This window comes from Aulostomus chinensis, chromosome 10 (genome assembly GCF_037954235.1).
Source record: "Aulostomus chinensis isolate RoL2024-O1b breed Wild chromosome 10, RoL_Achi_v1.0, whole genome shotgun sequence".
NCBI classification, from domain to species: domain Eukaryota; kingdom Metazoa; phylum Chordata; class Actinopteri; order Syngnathiformes; family Aulostomidae; genus Aulostomus; species Aulostomus chinensis.
In genome coordinates, this window is record NC_141329.1 from 3,781,130 (window position 1) to 3,794,329 (window position 13,200).

General features: G+C 44.7%; 1 protein-coding gene across 4 annotated transcripts in view; it reads left to right on the forward strand.

Annotated features, from left to right (window-relative positions):
- The window catches only part of mecom (MDS1 and EVI1 complex locus), a 133,701-nt gene that overhangs the window by 41,353 nt on the left and 79,148 nt on the right, over positions 1–13,200 (forward strand). For all 4 annotated transcript variants that reach the window (XM_086215616.1, XM_086215617.1, XM_086215618.1 and 1 more), the window contains exon 2: positions 2,403–2,749. In XM_086215616.1, coding sequence (XP_086071742.1) covers positions 2,403–2,749 — 347 coding nt within the window. The remainder of the gene's footprint in view (positions 1–2,402; positions 2,750–13,200) is intronic.

Genomic DNA, 13,200 nt, shown 5'->3' on the forward strand with positions numbered 1-13,200 from the left:
AGTCGGGCTCCCTGTCAACAATGTACATGGAGGCAATGAAGGTTCGCTGGCTCAGCTGCTAACTTCTGTGACATTTAGTCATCTATTCATCCGTGTTCAAGAGTTCAACGTCGTTCTTAAGTGCCTTTCGAACGGTGGATTTACATTCAGACTACTAAAGGAAAATGATCAAACTGCATCAGCTGAGTTGATCCTCTTGATGTCCAAAAACTCATTGTTTTCACCATATTTTCATCCACCTTGATGCCACCACAGTGGATCACACAGAGGATTTTGCAGACTGTCAGGCCAATCAGGGGCCGAGTGTGTCATGGTCTGTCTCTTGATTTCCAGTTTTATTTTGTGGTTAGTGTCCTGTCTTCCTGTGCGCTCCCTTTGGTCTTTGTCTTTAGTTCCTGTTTTATTTTGAAGCTCAGGTCTTGTCTTCCTGTGTGCTCCCTGCTGTGAGTACTTCATGTGTCTCACCTGTGTATGGTTGCACCACCTGTGTCTCGTTTCCCCGTGTATTTAACCTCTGGGAGTCTCACTGTCTCTGTCTTTCTTGTGGTCTCCCTCCATTTTGTGTTCCTGGCTCCGCCGTGGTTCCCTGGAAGTCCTTAGTTTTCAGTCTTGTTTAGATCTTGATTTTACTTGGTATTTGTCCAGGATTGACCCTTTTTGCTGATACTTTGTTTTCCTCCGTTGGACTTTGAACCCCTGTGTTATCTTAATTTTTGAAATAAATACTTTCTGTTGCTCTCCCCTTGGCTACTGTCTGCATTTAGGTCCTGTCTCCCAAAAAACCCTGACAGAGTGAAGACTTTGCATGCTGACCGCAGTATGAATTCAAGAGATTCAACTCAATATCATTTCAGTTTGACTTAAGATACAAAAAAAAAATCACCTCACCATCATGCAAACGTCTTGACTGTCAACCATACTGGTTTTACGACAGCTACCAGAGTGTATTCAAGCTTGAGATACTCATCTACAGGACCAGTGAAGTGGTTAAAGCAAGTTTACCAAGGTGAAAGGGTTTAATACAGCTTGTGCATCATCGCTTTCATCGGCATGATTGTGTAGAGGGAATTGATTTTTAAAAGTGCACTATTCACACGTGTCCTCCCCAGACATTGTCTCATCCTCGCCACAGAGACAGTAGCCCTGGTTTTAGGAGTATTCATGCATTGAGTGCAAACAGATTGTGTCCAGGTCTTTCAGGTTAGTTTATAACCACCTGTGGTAGATCACAGCAGCCCCTTCACTCAATCAGAGCTTCGGTTCCTTCATGGTTGCTGAACAAGAGGTGCGTGTATATCTGTGTACACATGGATCAAAGGTTCCACGGCTGACAGCGCAGCGGTGCAGTGTCACACAGGCAGCCATTCAGGAATGTTCCTCAGTGCAGAGATGGGTTGTGGAGCCTCATTAGCAGAGCCCCGTCTCCCTGTGGCCTGTCAGCCTGCGTTAGCCACAGCCCACCACAGACACACACTAGGGGAGCGGCAGCTTCCTATGGATCATTTCCGGCTTTGAGTGTCTCAACTGTCTATGTGACACCTGGCTGACAGTCAGCTGCGTTAGCTAGCGTGCTCATTAGATCGATGTCTTCACCGCGTGGTCAGTGGCGTTGGATTGTCTGTTTTTTGAAATTTCCTTCCTTCTGTTTTGCTACGTTCTCAGCTGTTGCTCACCTCCTCACAGAGCTACTTTGCTCCACTTGTATTCTGGGTCAACAGGGTTCAATCTCAGCCACACGTGTGCCACCCTGAAGAAGCCCGGTGCGGGTTCAGGGATCATTTTCTATGTCCTGTTTCACTCTATTCACAATTAACCCTGGTGTACTTCCCTCTGTTTTCACTGTAAGAAAAAGGAACGAGTTCAGGAAAGGGAAATATAAAACAGTCAGTGCACTACAATGCTGAGTAGATCCTGCGTACTCACCCGGGCATCACCTCAGCTTCATACTGAAAACACTCTCTACTCTCCTATACACTCTGAAATCTGTTTTTGAGCCATTAAGTTGAGTCAGTCCAAATTTCAGGATATATTTGATTCTGTTGTGTCGTCCCCCCCTCAAGATCAGGAACATAAATGATGATACACTAACAAATTAGAGAACAATAAAGAAAAACATTCACATTAGAAAAACAGTGCTCCCTTCATGCTCCAGCCCTTTAATAATAAGCTAATTCAAAACAGGTATTGTCATGTGATACCCCCACTTGTAGCAAGCCCGCCGGGCTGTTTCTCTTCTGCTGTTTATTTTAACTGATCAAGTTGTTCATGTATGTTTGACTAGTTTGTTTTTTGAAGAAGAAATAAGTTGAAGACTTTGTGAGATTTCACCTGATTTGCAAAACAAAAGATCTCAAATGTCTCACGGATCACTGCCCTCACGCAGAGACTCTTGTCTTTCACAGATGAAGGTGACGACGACTTCGCCCTTTACCCATCCGACATCTTAGATGATGTGTGTGGCTCTGATGGTGATCCCACGCCTTCCTCAGCGCTGGCAGAAGACCCAGCGTCCCCTCCTCTCTCTGACGATGAAGCTTCACCCCAGGGACCCTTGTCCTTCCAACACTCAAACATCTTTTTATCCCAAGAAGACTTGAACGTTCCTCTGGACTTTGAGCTGCGACAGTCAACTGTTCCAGGTGGTGTCCTGGGCATCTGGAGCCGCAGGAGCATTTATGTCGGCGAGCGTTTTGGACCGTACATCGGCGAGCACAGGCCTTGTCTCCAAGACCCCACTCAAGGCTGGGAGGTAGGATCGTACTAAATATAGAACTGTGCATGTTCCTTCCAGGGACGGTACTGTCGACTACAGCACAGGAGTGTGGGGGGGCTCTAATCCAGTTTACATTGCTTCACTGACATCAGCCGTCTTTTATATCCCTCCATGTTGTCATGTCCACATTTAGCCCAGTGACCACATGGCTGTTCATTACCCAGTGATGTCATGATATCTCAGCGCCATTTAAAGAAAGGCAGCCAAGGTTGTGCTCTTTACTCAATTAAAATGAAGAGCCATAAATCCTCTCTTCATCCTAGTTAGGGACCCGCTGCGGCCATTGGCAAATCACATATTGGTCAACCAGCGGAGAAAATCGAAGGCAGGGTCACAGGACAAGGTCAAAGGTTAGATGTGGTCTCTGTCAGTCTGTCAGCCTAGTTGGGTTTACGGAGCAGGAGGAAGGGCCTGACTGAGTATCAGCTTCATTTAGTCTTTCAGCATAGATCCTCTCTAATTTGGACGCGAGGATTTTCTGCTGCGTATTTGGCTCTAAGCCTTTTGTGGTACAAGCTCATTAAGAACTGACCTTATAGTTCATTAATTAAAAGGAAGAATCCCACAGAGCATCTTTCTCTGACTGAAGTTTCTCTGTAATCCAGCACTTCAGTCTGACTGCGATCATGTTGGTAACGTATCAGCATTGGGCTCATATAAATAGTTTTGGATTTGGACCGGCGCTGGGTGGGTTTACATCATGCTCCAGCCCATTAGCTCTGAGGCAGTGGTTTGGGTTAGACCAAACTGAAAAGCATTTCTTTTCTTCTTGACTACTTTTCTTTGGGAAACAACTTCTGCGTCATCATCAACTGCCAGGTGATACATCATTTCCCAAAAAATTAAAAAAACTATTAATTTTAACACATTTGAAAACAATAATAACAACAATAAATGAAAAAAAGTCCTCTCTGAAGTGATTTACAGCCATTTCAACACACTCGCTTGGTTATTCTTTTCTCTGGGAAGGAGATTGAGGAAAAAGAGGTTTCATGAATTTTAATCCAGGGGTTATTTATAGGAATCTTGAATAATAATATGTATTTAAAAAGCTCAGAAGCTGTGTGTGTGTGTGTGTGTGTGTGTCTGGGGTTGGGGGGGCATGAGGGGAAAGATGGGATGTTGGCGAGGCAGCACTGTATCACAATGTTTAATTACCATCCTGACAGCGAGCCATAACTCTTTCCATTAAGTAAATAAGTTGTAAAGAATTTATGATGAAATGCCACATTATTCAGAATGGATATTCAGTGATGACATCCCTCTGCATTAAATATGGTAAATGCCATTAAGCCCTCATGACCCTCCCCCCTCTTCTCCAGTGCCCACCCGTTTACCATCCCTCACCCATCGCTCACGCCCCTCCCGACTGCAAACCGTCAATATGCCAATAAGCCTGCGGAGGGTCTGTAAAAATAAAATTGATTTGGTAAATGTGAGGTAAGATAGATATGTTTGCTTTCATCATCAATTCCGTGCAGCATGGCGAGGTGATGTCACCGACCGGGGAACGATAAAGTGGCGCTCCCATCTGGAGCGTTTGATGAAGAGCCCTGAGCGGCTCAGGCTAGCGGTGACAGACTGGGGGAAGTTTGTCACCAGGGAGGCCACAGCTCCTCAGCACCATCACCATAAATTTGGGGGCTTTATTCATAAAAGGGAAGAGTGAGTTATGGGCTTCATGATGCTTTATGAATACAGGAATAGTGACTTATGGGAAAGATAGCTTCAGTAAATAAAAGGTAGAGGGGCAGCAAAGAGGGGCTGTCGGGCTGAGACGCTCACCTATACGCTCCTGTATGCAGAACTAGAGGGCTGAACGTGCCAGTGGTGTGTGTGTGTGTGTGTGTGTGTGTGTGTGTGTGTAGTGCTTTAGTATGTGCTTTTCACGTGTTTATCTAAAATTTAATGCTTTGAGTTTGGATAAAGTTCTGATTAATTTCATGTATTTTTGTCCCTATACGGATAAATTCAGGCAGTGACACAAGCAGAAAGACGACAAAAACTTCAAATAAAGGGACTGATAAATATCTTTTTTCGTGTATAATCTCTTTGACTCACAAATTAAAAAAGAAGAAAACAGAATTATTGAATTATTCAATCAACTGACCCTTAAACGTTGCTGAAAAGTTACACTTCTGCCTCTGTTGGACCCCCCAAGCACAAAATTGATGACCCATTTTTTTTTATCTCAAGATCGTAGAGCAACTCCGTGTAACAGCTGAAAAATGTTATGACTCGTAAAACTAAATAGAGTTGTTCCTCCAGAATGTCTTTTAATAATTTCTCCATGGAAGTAAAAAGGGAAAGCTCAACCCCATATTTCATGAGGGCGAGGTGGCCTGCACTGGTCCACTTTATTTGCATGTATTTTTGCATGTGGCGTCCCTGGAAATACTCTTAACGCCTGGATGCCCACCAGTCCATATTCTGCTGTCTCTCTCTCTGAGTCGTTGGGCACATTGAAATTCAAACTCCATTTGTGTCTGTCGTCGTCTCAGCAGAAACAACAATAAGACAGAGAGTTGGAGTCCGGGAGAGAGTTATCCAGTACTCAATGAGTCTTTGGGCTCAACCAAACCCGCAGCCCCATGGGATTATGGGTCCCAGGTTTAAAAAGCTGGGTGCCTCCTGCTGTAAGAGTGATGGGCGGAGCAGGTTAGGGGTGAGAGAAGGGATGGGATGGTGGGCAGGGCGGGACAGGGGTGCTTAGGGCTTTTGTGCACCTCTTGAGTGAGAGGCGGAGGCGATAGCGGTGCTGGTGGGGTGGTGGTGAAGGAGATTAGCAGTGATAGTGAATGGGAGTTGAGGATTAGGTGGCTGGGTTGGGCCTTTCCTGGCTCTGTCTGTCTCTTGAACGTCCTGGACTTGAGAGGATGGAGGGATAGAGGGAGGAGAGGCAGATGCCTGACCGAAGGGAGAAGCTATTAGGATGCAGCCTTCCCACTGTTGCCAGCTGAACGAAGAACTTTGCATTTCTAATGTTTTGTTTTGTTTTCCTGAAATTGGTCATTATTGACTTTTGATAAATTCTTGGATCAGAGACAATTTGGTGCTCATTGTGAACCCAAAACGTGACATGTCACATGACTTAAAAAAAAAAAATCTGTAATACTTTTTCATGTCGCTTTTTTATGTCGAGTTGTCTGAAGCCAGATGCAGATCCTGGAATCTGCTGTGATTTCCATGCATCCATATATTGTATGTACGTATGAGGAGAGTGTGGATGGAGGGCGTTTCGAGAGGGTATTTTTTTTTTGTGCATGGATAAGCCGCTGTCCTGAATGAATGCAGATGTCTCTGGCTGGCTGTCTGTCTGTCCCCTGTGTGCTGACGGCCTGTCACCTCTCTCTGTCACAGGGAGAAAGAGCTACTCTCAGTCCTGGCTAAAAGCCCCTTAATCCCCGAGCCCCTTCCACATCCCCGTCCACTGTCAGCGGAGATGGCCCTACCCACAGCAGTGCTTAGAAAGGCAGGCACTAGGGATGAACCTCTCTGTCACTCACGCACCTCTCATTGAACACACATCTTCACACACATGTACACACACACACATATAGTTTTCAGAAATTCAAAGGCCGGCGTCTGCAAAGGCAACGTGAATGGCGGTTGTCAATGCATTGTGCCGCATTAACACAACGGCTGCACTGACATCATTGTGGGATCTGTTTTCTCTCATGAGAAGAGCACTGACTGGCTGCTGAAACACTGTGTGTAATGATAAAGGAGCAGTTCATAGAATACACTCGGGTCTCACTGGCACTTTACGAATTGTAAAGAAGACAATAAAGGCCATTAAAATCTGTTTTGTGTGACAGGATAATGTGAGGAGGGAAATGTGTCACCCTGTAAACTAAATACTCTGGATTATGCTGCTGTCTATTCATATCCTTTTATTGTAATTACAGAGTTCTATTTATGCCCAGTGTTTCTTCTCAAAGCACAAAGTTGTGTGTCCTATAATGAGGCAAAGTCCAGCATGGTGGTAAATTGAAGTTTGCATGCCGTTGCAATTAACTTTAACTGTTTTTATTAACTCAGAGCGCAATATTTTCCTCACTAAGCTTTTTAGTTTATTTGCCATAACCACAAGCTTTGCTTTGGTGCAGTCCCCGATGAACTGCTAATTTTCAGTTTGGACTTCTAAAATTCCATTTAGGACGTTTGTTGTTTTCCGGTTTATTTTGTGGTTTTGAGTCACATTGGATTTTGGCTTCCTGTTTCTGTTAACACAGCTGTGTCTCATCAGTTAATCAGTCCTTATCAGTCCTGCTCTTTTTGTTTCTTAAGGCTACTCGATGATTTCTGTGGCCGTCTGGGTCACCATTGGCTGTGGCCTACATGTCGTCATCCATCCGTGTCCGTTTTCTGACCATGCCGACTGAACACGAGGAAGGTGTGCGCCAGTATTTCTCCTGATCCCACAATACCCTCAAGTTATGGCTCATCAACAAGAACAAGACGCATTCCATCTCTTGCACCAGTGTTCTGTGCTCTGTAGTTCCACCTCCTCGATAGACACTACAACACTACACTACACTACAAACCCAAACTTGAATACCAGACGAAGCTTTAGCCTTTAGCGCATCCTCAGCGAGCACCCATCAACTACTTGCCCTCCCTCCTGCCTGTTGTTGATTGTCTCTGTTTTAGTCTTGTTGATTCTTTCTCTGTACTCGGGGCCACCTGCCTCCAGTGTTCGCTGCATGCTTTACCATTCTGACCTGCAGACTGAGCTGGTAGAAAACAAGGATTTCATCCAATGCTGTTGGCTTGGTGAATTCCAGGATCAACTCCATACTGGCGTTCGTGTCTGTTGATACTTACCTCTGCTTCGCCTCGCTGAGGTCAAGGAAACAATTTCAAATTTCTAATTCCCTGTTTAATCTGTCATTAAAGTGCATTTTATGTTGATTAGATTGCAATCAGATAGTGTTTGACGTCATGAAAGTACAAACGTAGATGCACAGGAGATGCTTTTAGGACATGTTGTGGTCTGATTGGCCAAACCACCTCCGCAGAGCGATCAGAGCTCGCCGCAGTGGTTGGCAAGAAAGAGAAAAATACAGGTGGGAACTTATCATTAAAACTTTTGTATATTTCTCACATATCAATTAGTACAAGACCAATTTGAACGAACAAACCCCCGCCCTGGTGATTGCAGGTGTGGAGGGGGCATTCTCCCCTCTACTGGTGTCTGTGAGGGAGATGAGCTCCCGTCTGGTTCTACTGGTGCTTCATTGTCTTGGATGGGAGTGATGTCCATTCAGATCCCAAAGACAAAACAGCCTGGGGGTCCATCTCTCCTCTCAGTTGATTGGTAATCCCTTCCTCTGGGTTAATCTGTTGTGTTTGTCTGTTCTGGTTGAGGTGAGTGTGTGTTTGGGGGGTGGCTTGTTGAAGTTCTAATCTCGTGTGAGAGGAGTGAGGCAAGATTAGGAACATTCATTAGTTTGGGATGGAGAAAGTCTTCTAAATTCCACACTTTTCGCTCCTCTCCAACATCGTAACTAAATTTGACAAATGTCTGATTTCCCCCTCATTTCTTAACTCCCCTCCTACTCCATTGTCTCCCCCCTCCCTCCTCCTCTTCCCTCTTTCTCTGTCTGAGATCCCAGCAGGGAGGGGAAGCTAGGTTAACTAACTGAACAAAGTCAGAGTGAATTGCAGAAGGACAAAGGCGGGCACATGTGGGGGCTCTGCCAGTCGGAAGGTGTAGCCAGCAGCACAAAGCCAGGTGAAGGAGGCCCTCGTCAGGGGTCCAACGAAGCAGGGCAAAGGTCACAGGCCTTAATAGATCTGAAGTGAATGGAGGGACTTATTTGATTGAAGAGGGAAGTTGGGAATTCACCTGCTTGAAAAGCTCAGGGGGGTGTGTTATTTGTTCCCACATTTAATCAGACCTGTCTGGGTGCAGACAAAAACCCGACTAGCTGATAGCTCATGGTAGGTGTCACAACTCACACATACCACGCTCTGACCTGAACAAGGAGGCTGTCAGATCGGAAACACACGCAAGACAAACTCAGTAACACGATGACAAACGTCTAGACAGCCACAGATACAATAGGATTTATATGCAGGTGCATTGACTCATCGGTGGGACAGAAATGCAGCTGCCTTGTAAGACACATTTACATCATTTGTCCTCGCTTGTTACAGCACTCTAAATTCTCAGGGTCGATGTATTGTGTGAGACTGGCTGGAACAAGAAATATGTCACCAAGTGAGTGTCAAAGACATTAGACGGCTCTGTTTTATTACAGATCATGAGAAGTACAGAGAAATGAGAGCATAGCAGGGCCGCAGCTGACTACTATATTTTTTTTGTTGCCTACTGAAGAGCCTCTGAGCTCTTGTGGGTAAAGCACAGAGCTATTCTCATTTACAATTTTATAGGCTCCAATGTGGTTAAAGCGCTGAGGTAAGATCAGGAAAGGCGTGAGAGGAATGTAATGTGTGAGAGCTACTAACTCCGCCCAGGTTAGAGGCATTGGAATCAAGCACACCTCATCAACTGTCTACACAGTTCCCCTTAGCGAGAAAAGAAAAACGTGCTATTATTCACTTACACGTGCACGCAGATTAACACTGCATGCTTGGAATGTGCGCGCACACACATATACACACAAAATGTGCCCCCTGCACTTTGCACAGATAGAAGTGAAAATGAGGGGACCCCTAAACAGCATACAGGAAACAGAGGTGATGAATTCCGTGTGCGGGGTCACAGAGGCGGCCTCATAGATACCTTATCTACTGGGAGTGATATGGTAAGAGCCTTCCCTTAAAACACACGTCTGATTGTTTCCAAATGTCTTCCCAATGGGGAAGGTTAGAAAGAGGGAGAGACAGCGACTCAGGGGCAGAGCTTGCAAGATTTTTATTGGTCCAGTCCGGGGGAAACGCAGAGGGAACAGCAACTATGTCCCGGCTTTCCTGCCCTGAGTTGCTGCTAGAGCTTAACTACCAGTCAGATCGCATTACCGAGGCAGTAAATCTAAGTACCGGTTAACGCAAATAATCAAGAGCTAATACTGCTCTACGAAACCACTTTCTCTGTGTCTGTGGTCAGAGCTGAACAAACAGGCACAAACCAAAGCCCTATGCCCTCTTAGCCTCCGCCAGACTCTCCCTCCCTCCCTCCCTCTCACACAGCTATTATTACCTACACACACTCACAATCATATATATATATATATATATATATATATATATATATATATATATATTTATACCGTATGGGGTGTACACCTTTGTGTGCGCAGTCATTCACATTTTCAAGTCTCTCTTCTGTCTCTGCACTACAGTTCAAAGGGTAATGAGATGGTGTGGTCTGGTTTGAGAGCTTATTACTTGGTTAAACACTAAAAAACGCATGCGGGGACACATTCAGCACAGTAACACCGTACCCCTTTTGCAATTACTCCATATTGCCCCTCCAATTAGAGTGCAGCGGGTCCAAAACCAGAACTGGGAGCTGCCAGGTTTAGAGAGAGAGAGAAAGCAGAGGCCCCGGGTGGCAGTAATGAGGTCTTAACCCCAACTTCGCTCTATTATGTCATAATGCTTTAATTCGAGCCATATGATAGGCTGCTGTGTGCTCTTATGTTATTGGAAAGTCAATATTTGTGAGCTGGCCCTGTGTGTTCCCCTCAGATGTGGCCTGCGAGGGAAGAAGTGCAAAAAGCCAAAGATTGCTGAGGAACAAGTGACTGACAGCTTGGACGAGCACAGCAGTGTCTTACAAAGTTCCCTTTTGTATTCGTATTCAATAAGATATACAGTAAGCCTACAGGAGTTATGCCTCATCTATCATTATCTGTATTCAAATGCAGTCACAGATGTAGTCAGTTCAGAGGGAACACTACCAGTATGAGCGTTCGCCCTGTGGCGCAGAGTTTCTTAACATTTTAAAGTAGAAAGTTGCACATGTTTAGTAACGTGCAATACAATTAACTAATTAGTTTCTGATAAAACTCATAAAAAAGGGTTTATGAATGCTTGAGGTGTCTTTTAGATTTATCGTCCTTTTTGTCCACTTTAGTGGGAAATGATCCACTTTTCACACGGCTGCATTGACACAACAGGTGAAGCTCCTTGCTCTTCTAGATATCACATAAAGAAATCAGTTTATAGAATATCATCCATCGTCATCAAGGAGAATTAAGTTGGGTTGGATCAGGGGCAACTGATGGAAATAATAATAATTCTCCACCGTGTGATTTTAAATAAAGACCTTGACTTGAAAACACATTCAAAAAGATGTACGAGTGTGCTCCGGAAAAGCTGTTGACTCTTGAAGACAATTTCTGCACCCGTCAGTGAGTTTGAACTCTCTTTTTGCCCCTGGTGTTAACCTTTCTGGCCTCTTAATGACATAAATGCTTCTTTAGGGTACAAGTGAACCTGTAACGACAGAACAGTTTTCCTCTCCATTTTTAACGTCATTCATTGAAGCATTAAATATTTCTGATACTTGCTCCGTAACTCAGTTCGCTCACTTTCGCCTGCTGCAACATGACAAATATTATATACATACTTCGAATGCTACTCTTTAATGAGTGTGTCTCTTGTGCTTAATGAGTCTAATTATCCCTTGTTGCTTTTTTAAAAATTAATTCCACATTACACAATAATGGTACGGTTGCATAATTAAGAGTACATGTTTAATTATACACATGATAAATATGAACTTTACTTACTGGTGGATAATTTACTGTCGCGTAGTCAAGATCAGAATACTTCATAAAAAGTTTTCAGAGAAGTCATGCCAGAACGTGTTGAGCGTAACGGTTACAGGACCTAATAATAACCCTGAGAACGCGTTCCCTCTGTAGGCTACACATGCTGCAAATCAGACTTACATTTCTTGTTTACACTCCCAGTGACTCCAGGAATGTTATTCTAACTACATAACAGCAGATCTTGCAGGGTATCTTTTTCCCTACCCAGCGCTGTTCATCGTTTGAAGATAGAAATTGACCAATAAAAAGGAATGGTTATTGGAAATATTGGATTAGACATCCAGCGTACTGTATAGTCATATGTTTTGTGTTAGTTTTTTTTTTCTTTTTTCCAGAGCTGTAGTTTGGGGTAGGGGATTGAACTCTACACATGGCAGTCACCCTTAAATCCACAGACAAATGCAGCTCACTCATCCGAAGATGGTGGGGAATAGATAGTGTTTCTCCTCTGGAAAGAGAGTGGAGAGGTGGGGGTGAGAAAGAGAGTTAAAACATGCTTATGCATCGTGACCAGCCCGTGAGGAGATAGGATAGGTAAAGCCAGACGACTAGACAGGGCGAAAACAAGGGTGATAGATGAGGCAGAAGAGAAACAAAGATGGATAAAGGGAGAAGAAGGGTACAAGAGAGAGAAAATCAGTCAGAGTGAATGAAAGTGAGGCAGAAATGAGCCGGAGAGGTGACGAGAGAACTCGTTGTCCTGTCTCTTGTACGTGCCAAGGGAGACAGACTTCCCAGCAGAGTGTTCCCAAGTGTCCCCCTGAAGTCTGTAATAGGATTTTCCAGGCTACAGCAGGTAGTCTGTGAGGGAACTTTGTTCGTGGGTGCTCACAGATAAGGGTTAATGCAGCCCAAAGGTTCCTCCACTGCACAGGGCGCTCTGGGAGTCTGTCGCTCCCTCTTCGTCGGCCTGCGATGTCAGCACCAATCCGTCACAAAGGATTTCTTCTTGCAAAACTCAGTGGCCATTTCTGACATCTCCAACAAACTAATTGTTATCTCCATTCCTGGCGAGCCCTGTGAAGTCTTAATGAGTTAGCGTCTTCTGCACAGATGAGAAAAGTCTTACAAATCAATTTCCCTGCTGAATTACAATTTTTCATCAGTTGGAGAGCAGAGGAGAAGAAAGGAGAGGAGAGGAGGCTTTGTGTCATCCGTATGCTCTCCTCCTATTGTTCTCCTTCCCCAGGCTGTTTAATGGCTACTTCCCTTCCCTCCAAGCCACTTTATGACAGGCATTGTAATGTCTTTAGAGTTCTGGGCAGCGTCTGATTGGGCCATGCCGTGCTTCTCTCTGGCCCTGAGTGAGATTGGGACTGGGTCCAACCGCCACCCAAGACACAGAGCCATAAATCATCCTGCTGGCACCACGCTACACTTCCCGAACAGCTACCAGTTCCTGCAGGGGACAAAAAGCCCTTTGAGCTTTAGACAGCAAGAACTCCCCTCTTTGAGGATTCTGAGGTTTATGATGCTGCAAAGGATTATGGTGAGAGAAAGAGAGAGAGGGGTCACACACACACGCACATACAAGTTCTCTCTTATTACATTTAATAAGGCCATGACTAAACTCCCTCTAATAGCTGCAGAATGTGAACACCTGTTGAACAGCAGGTTTTTGATGCTTTGCACCCTCATGGTACAACTGGACTTGCTTCTGGTACCAGATTTTTTTCTTTT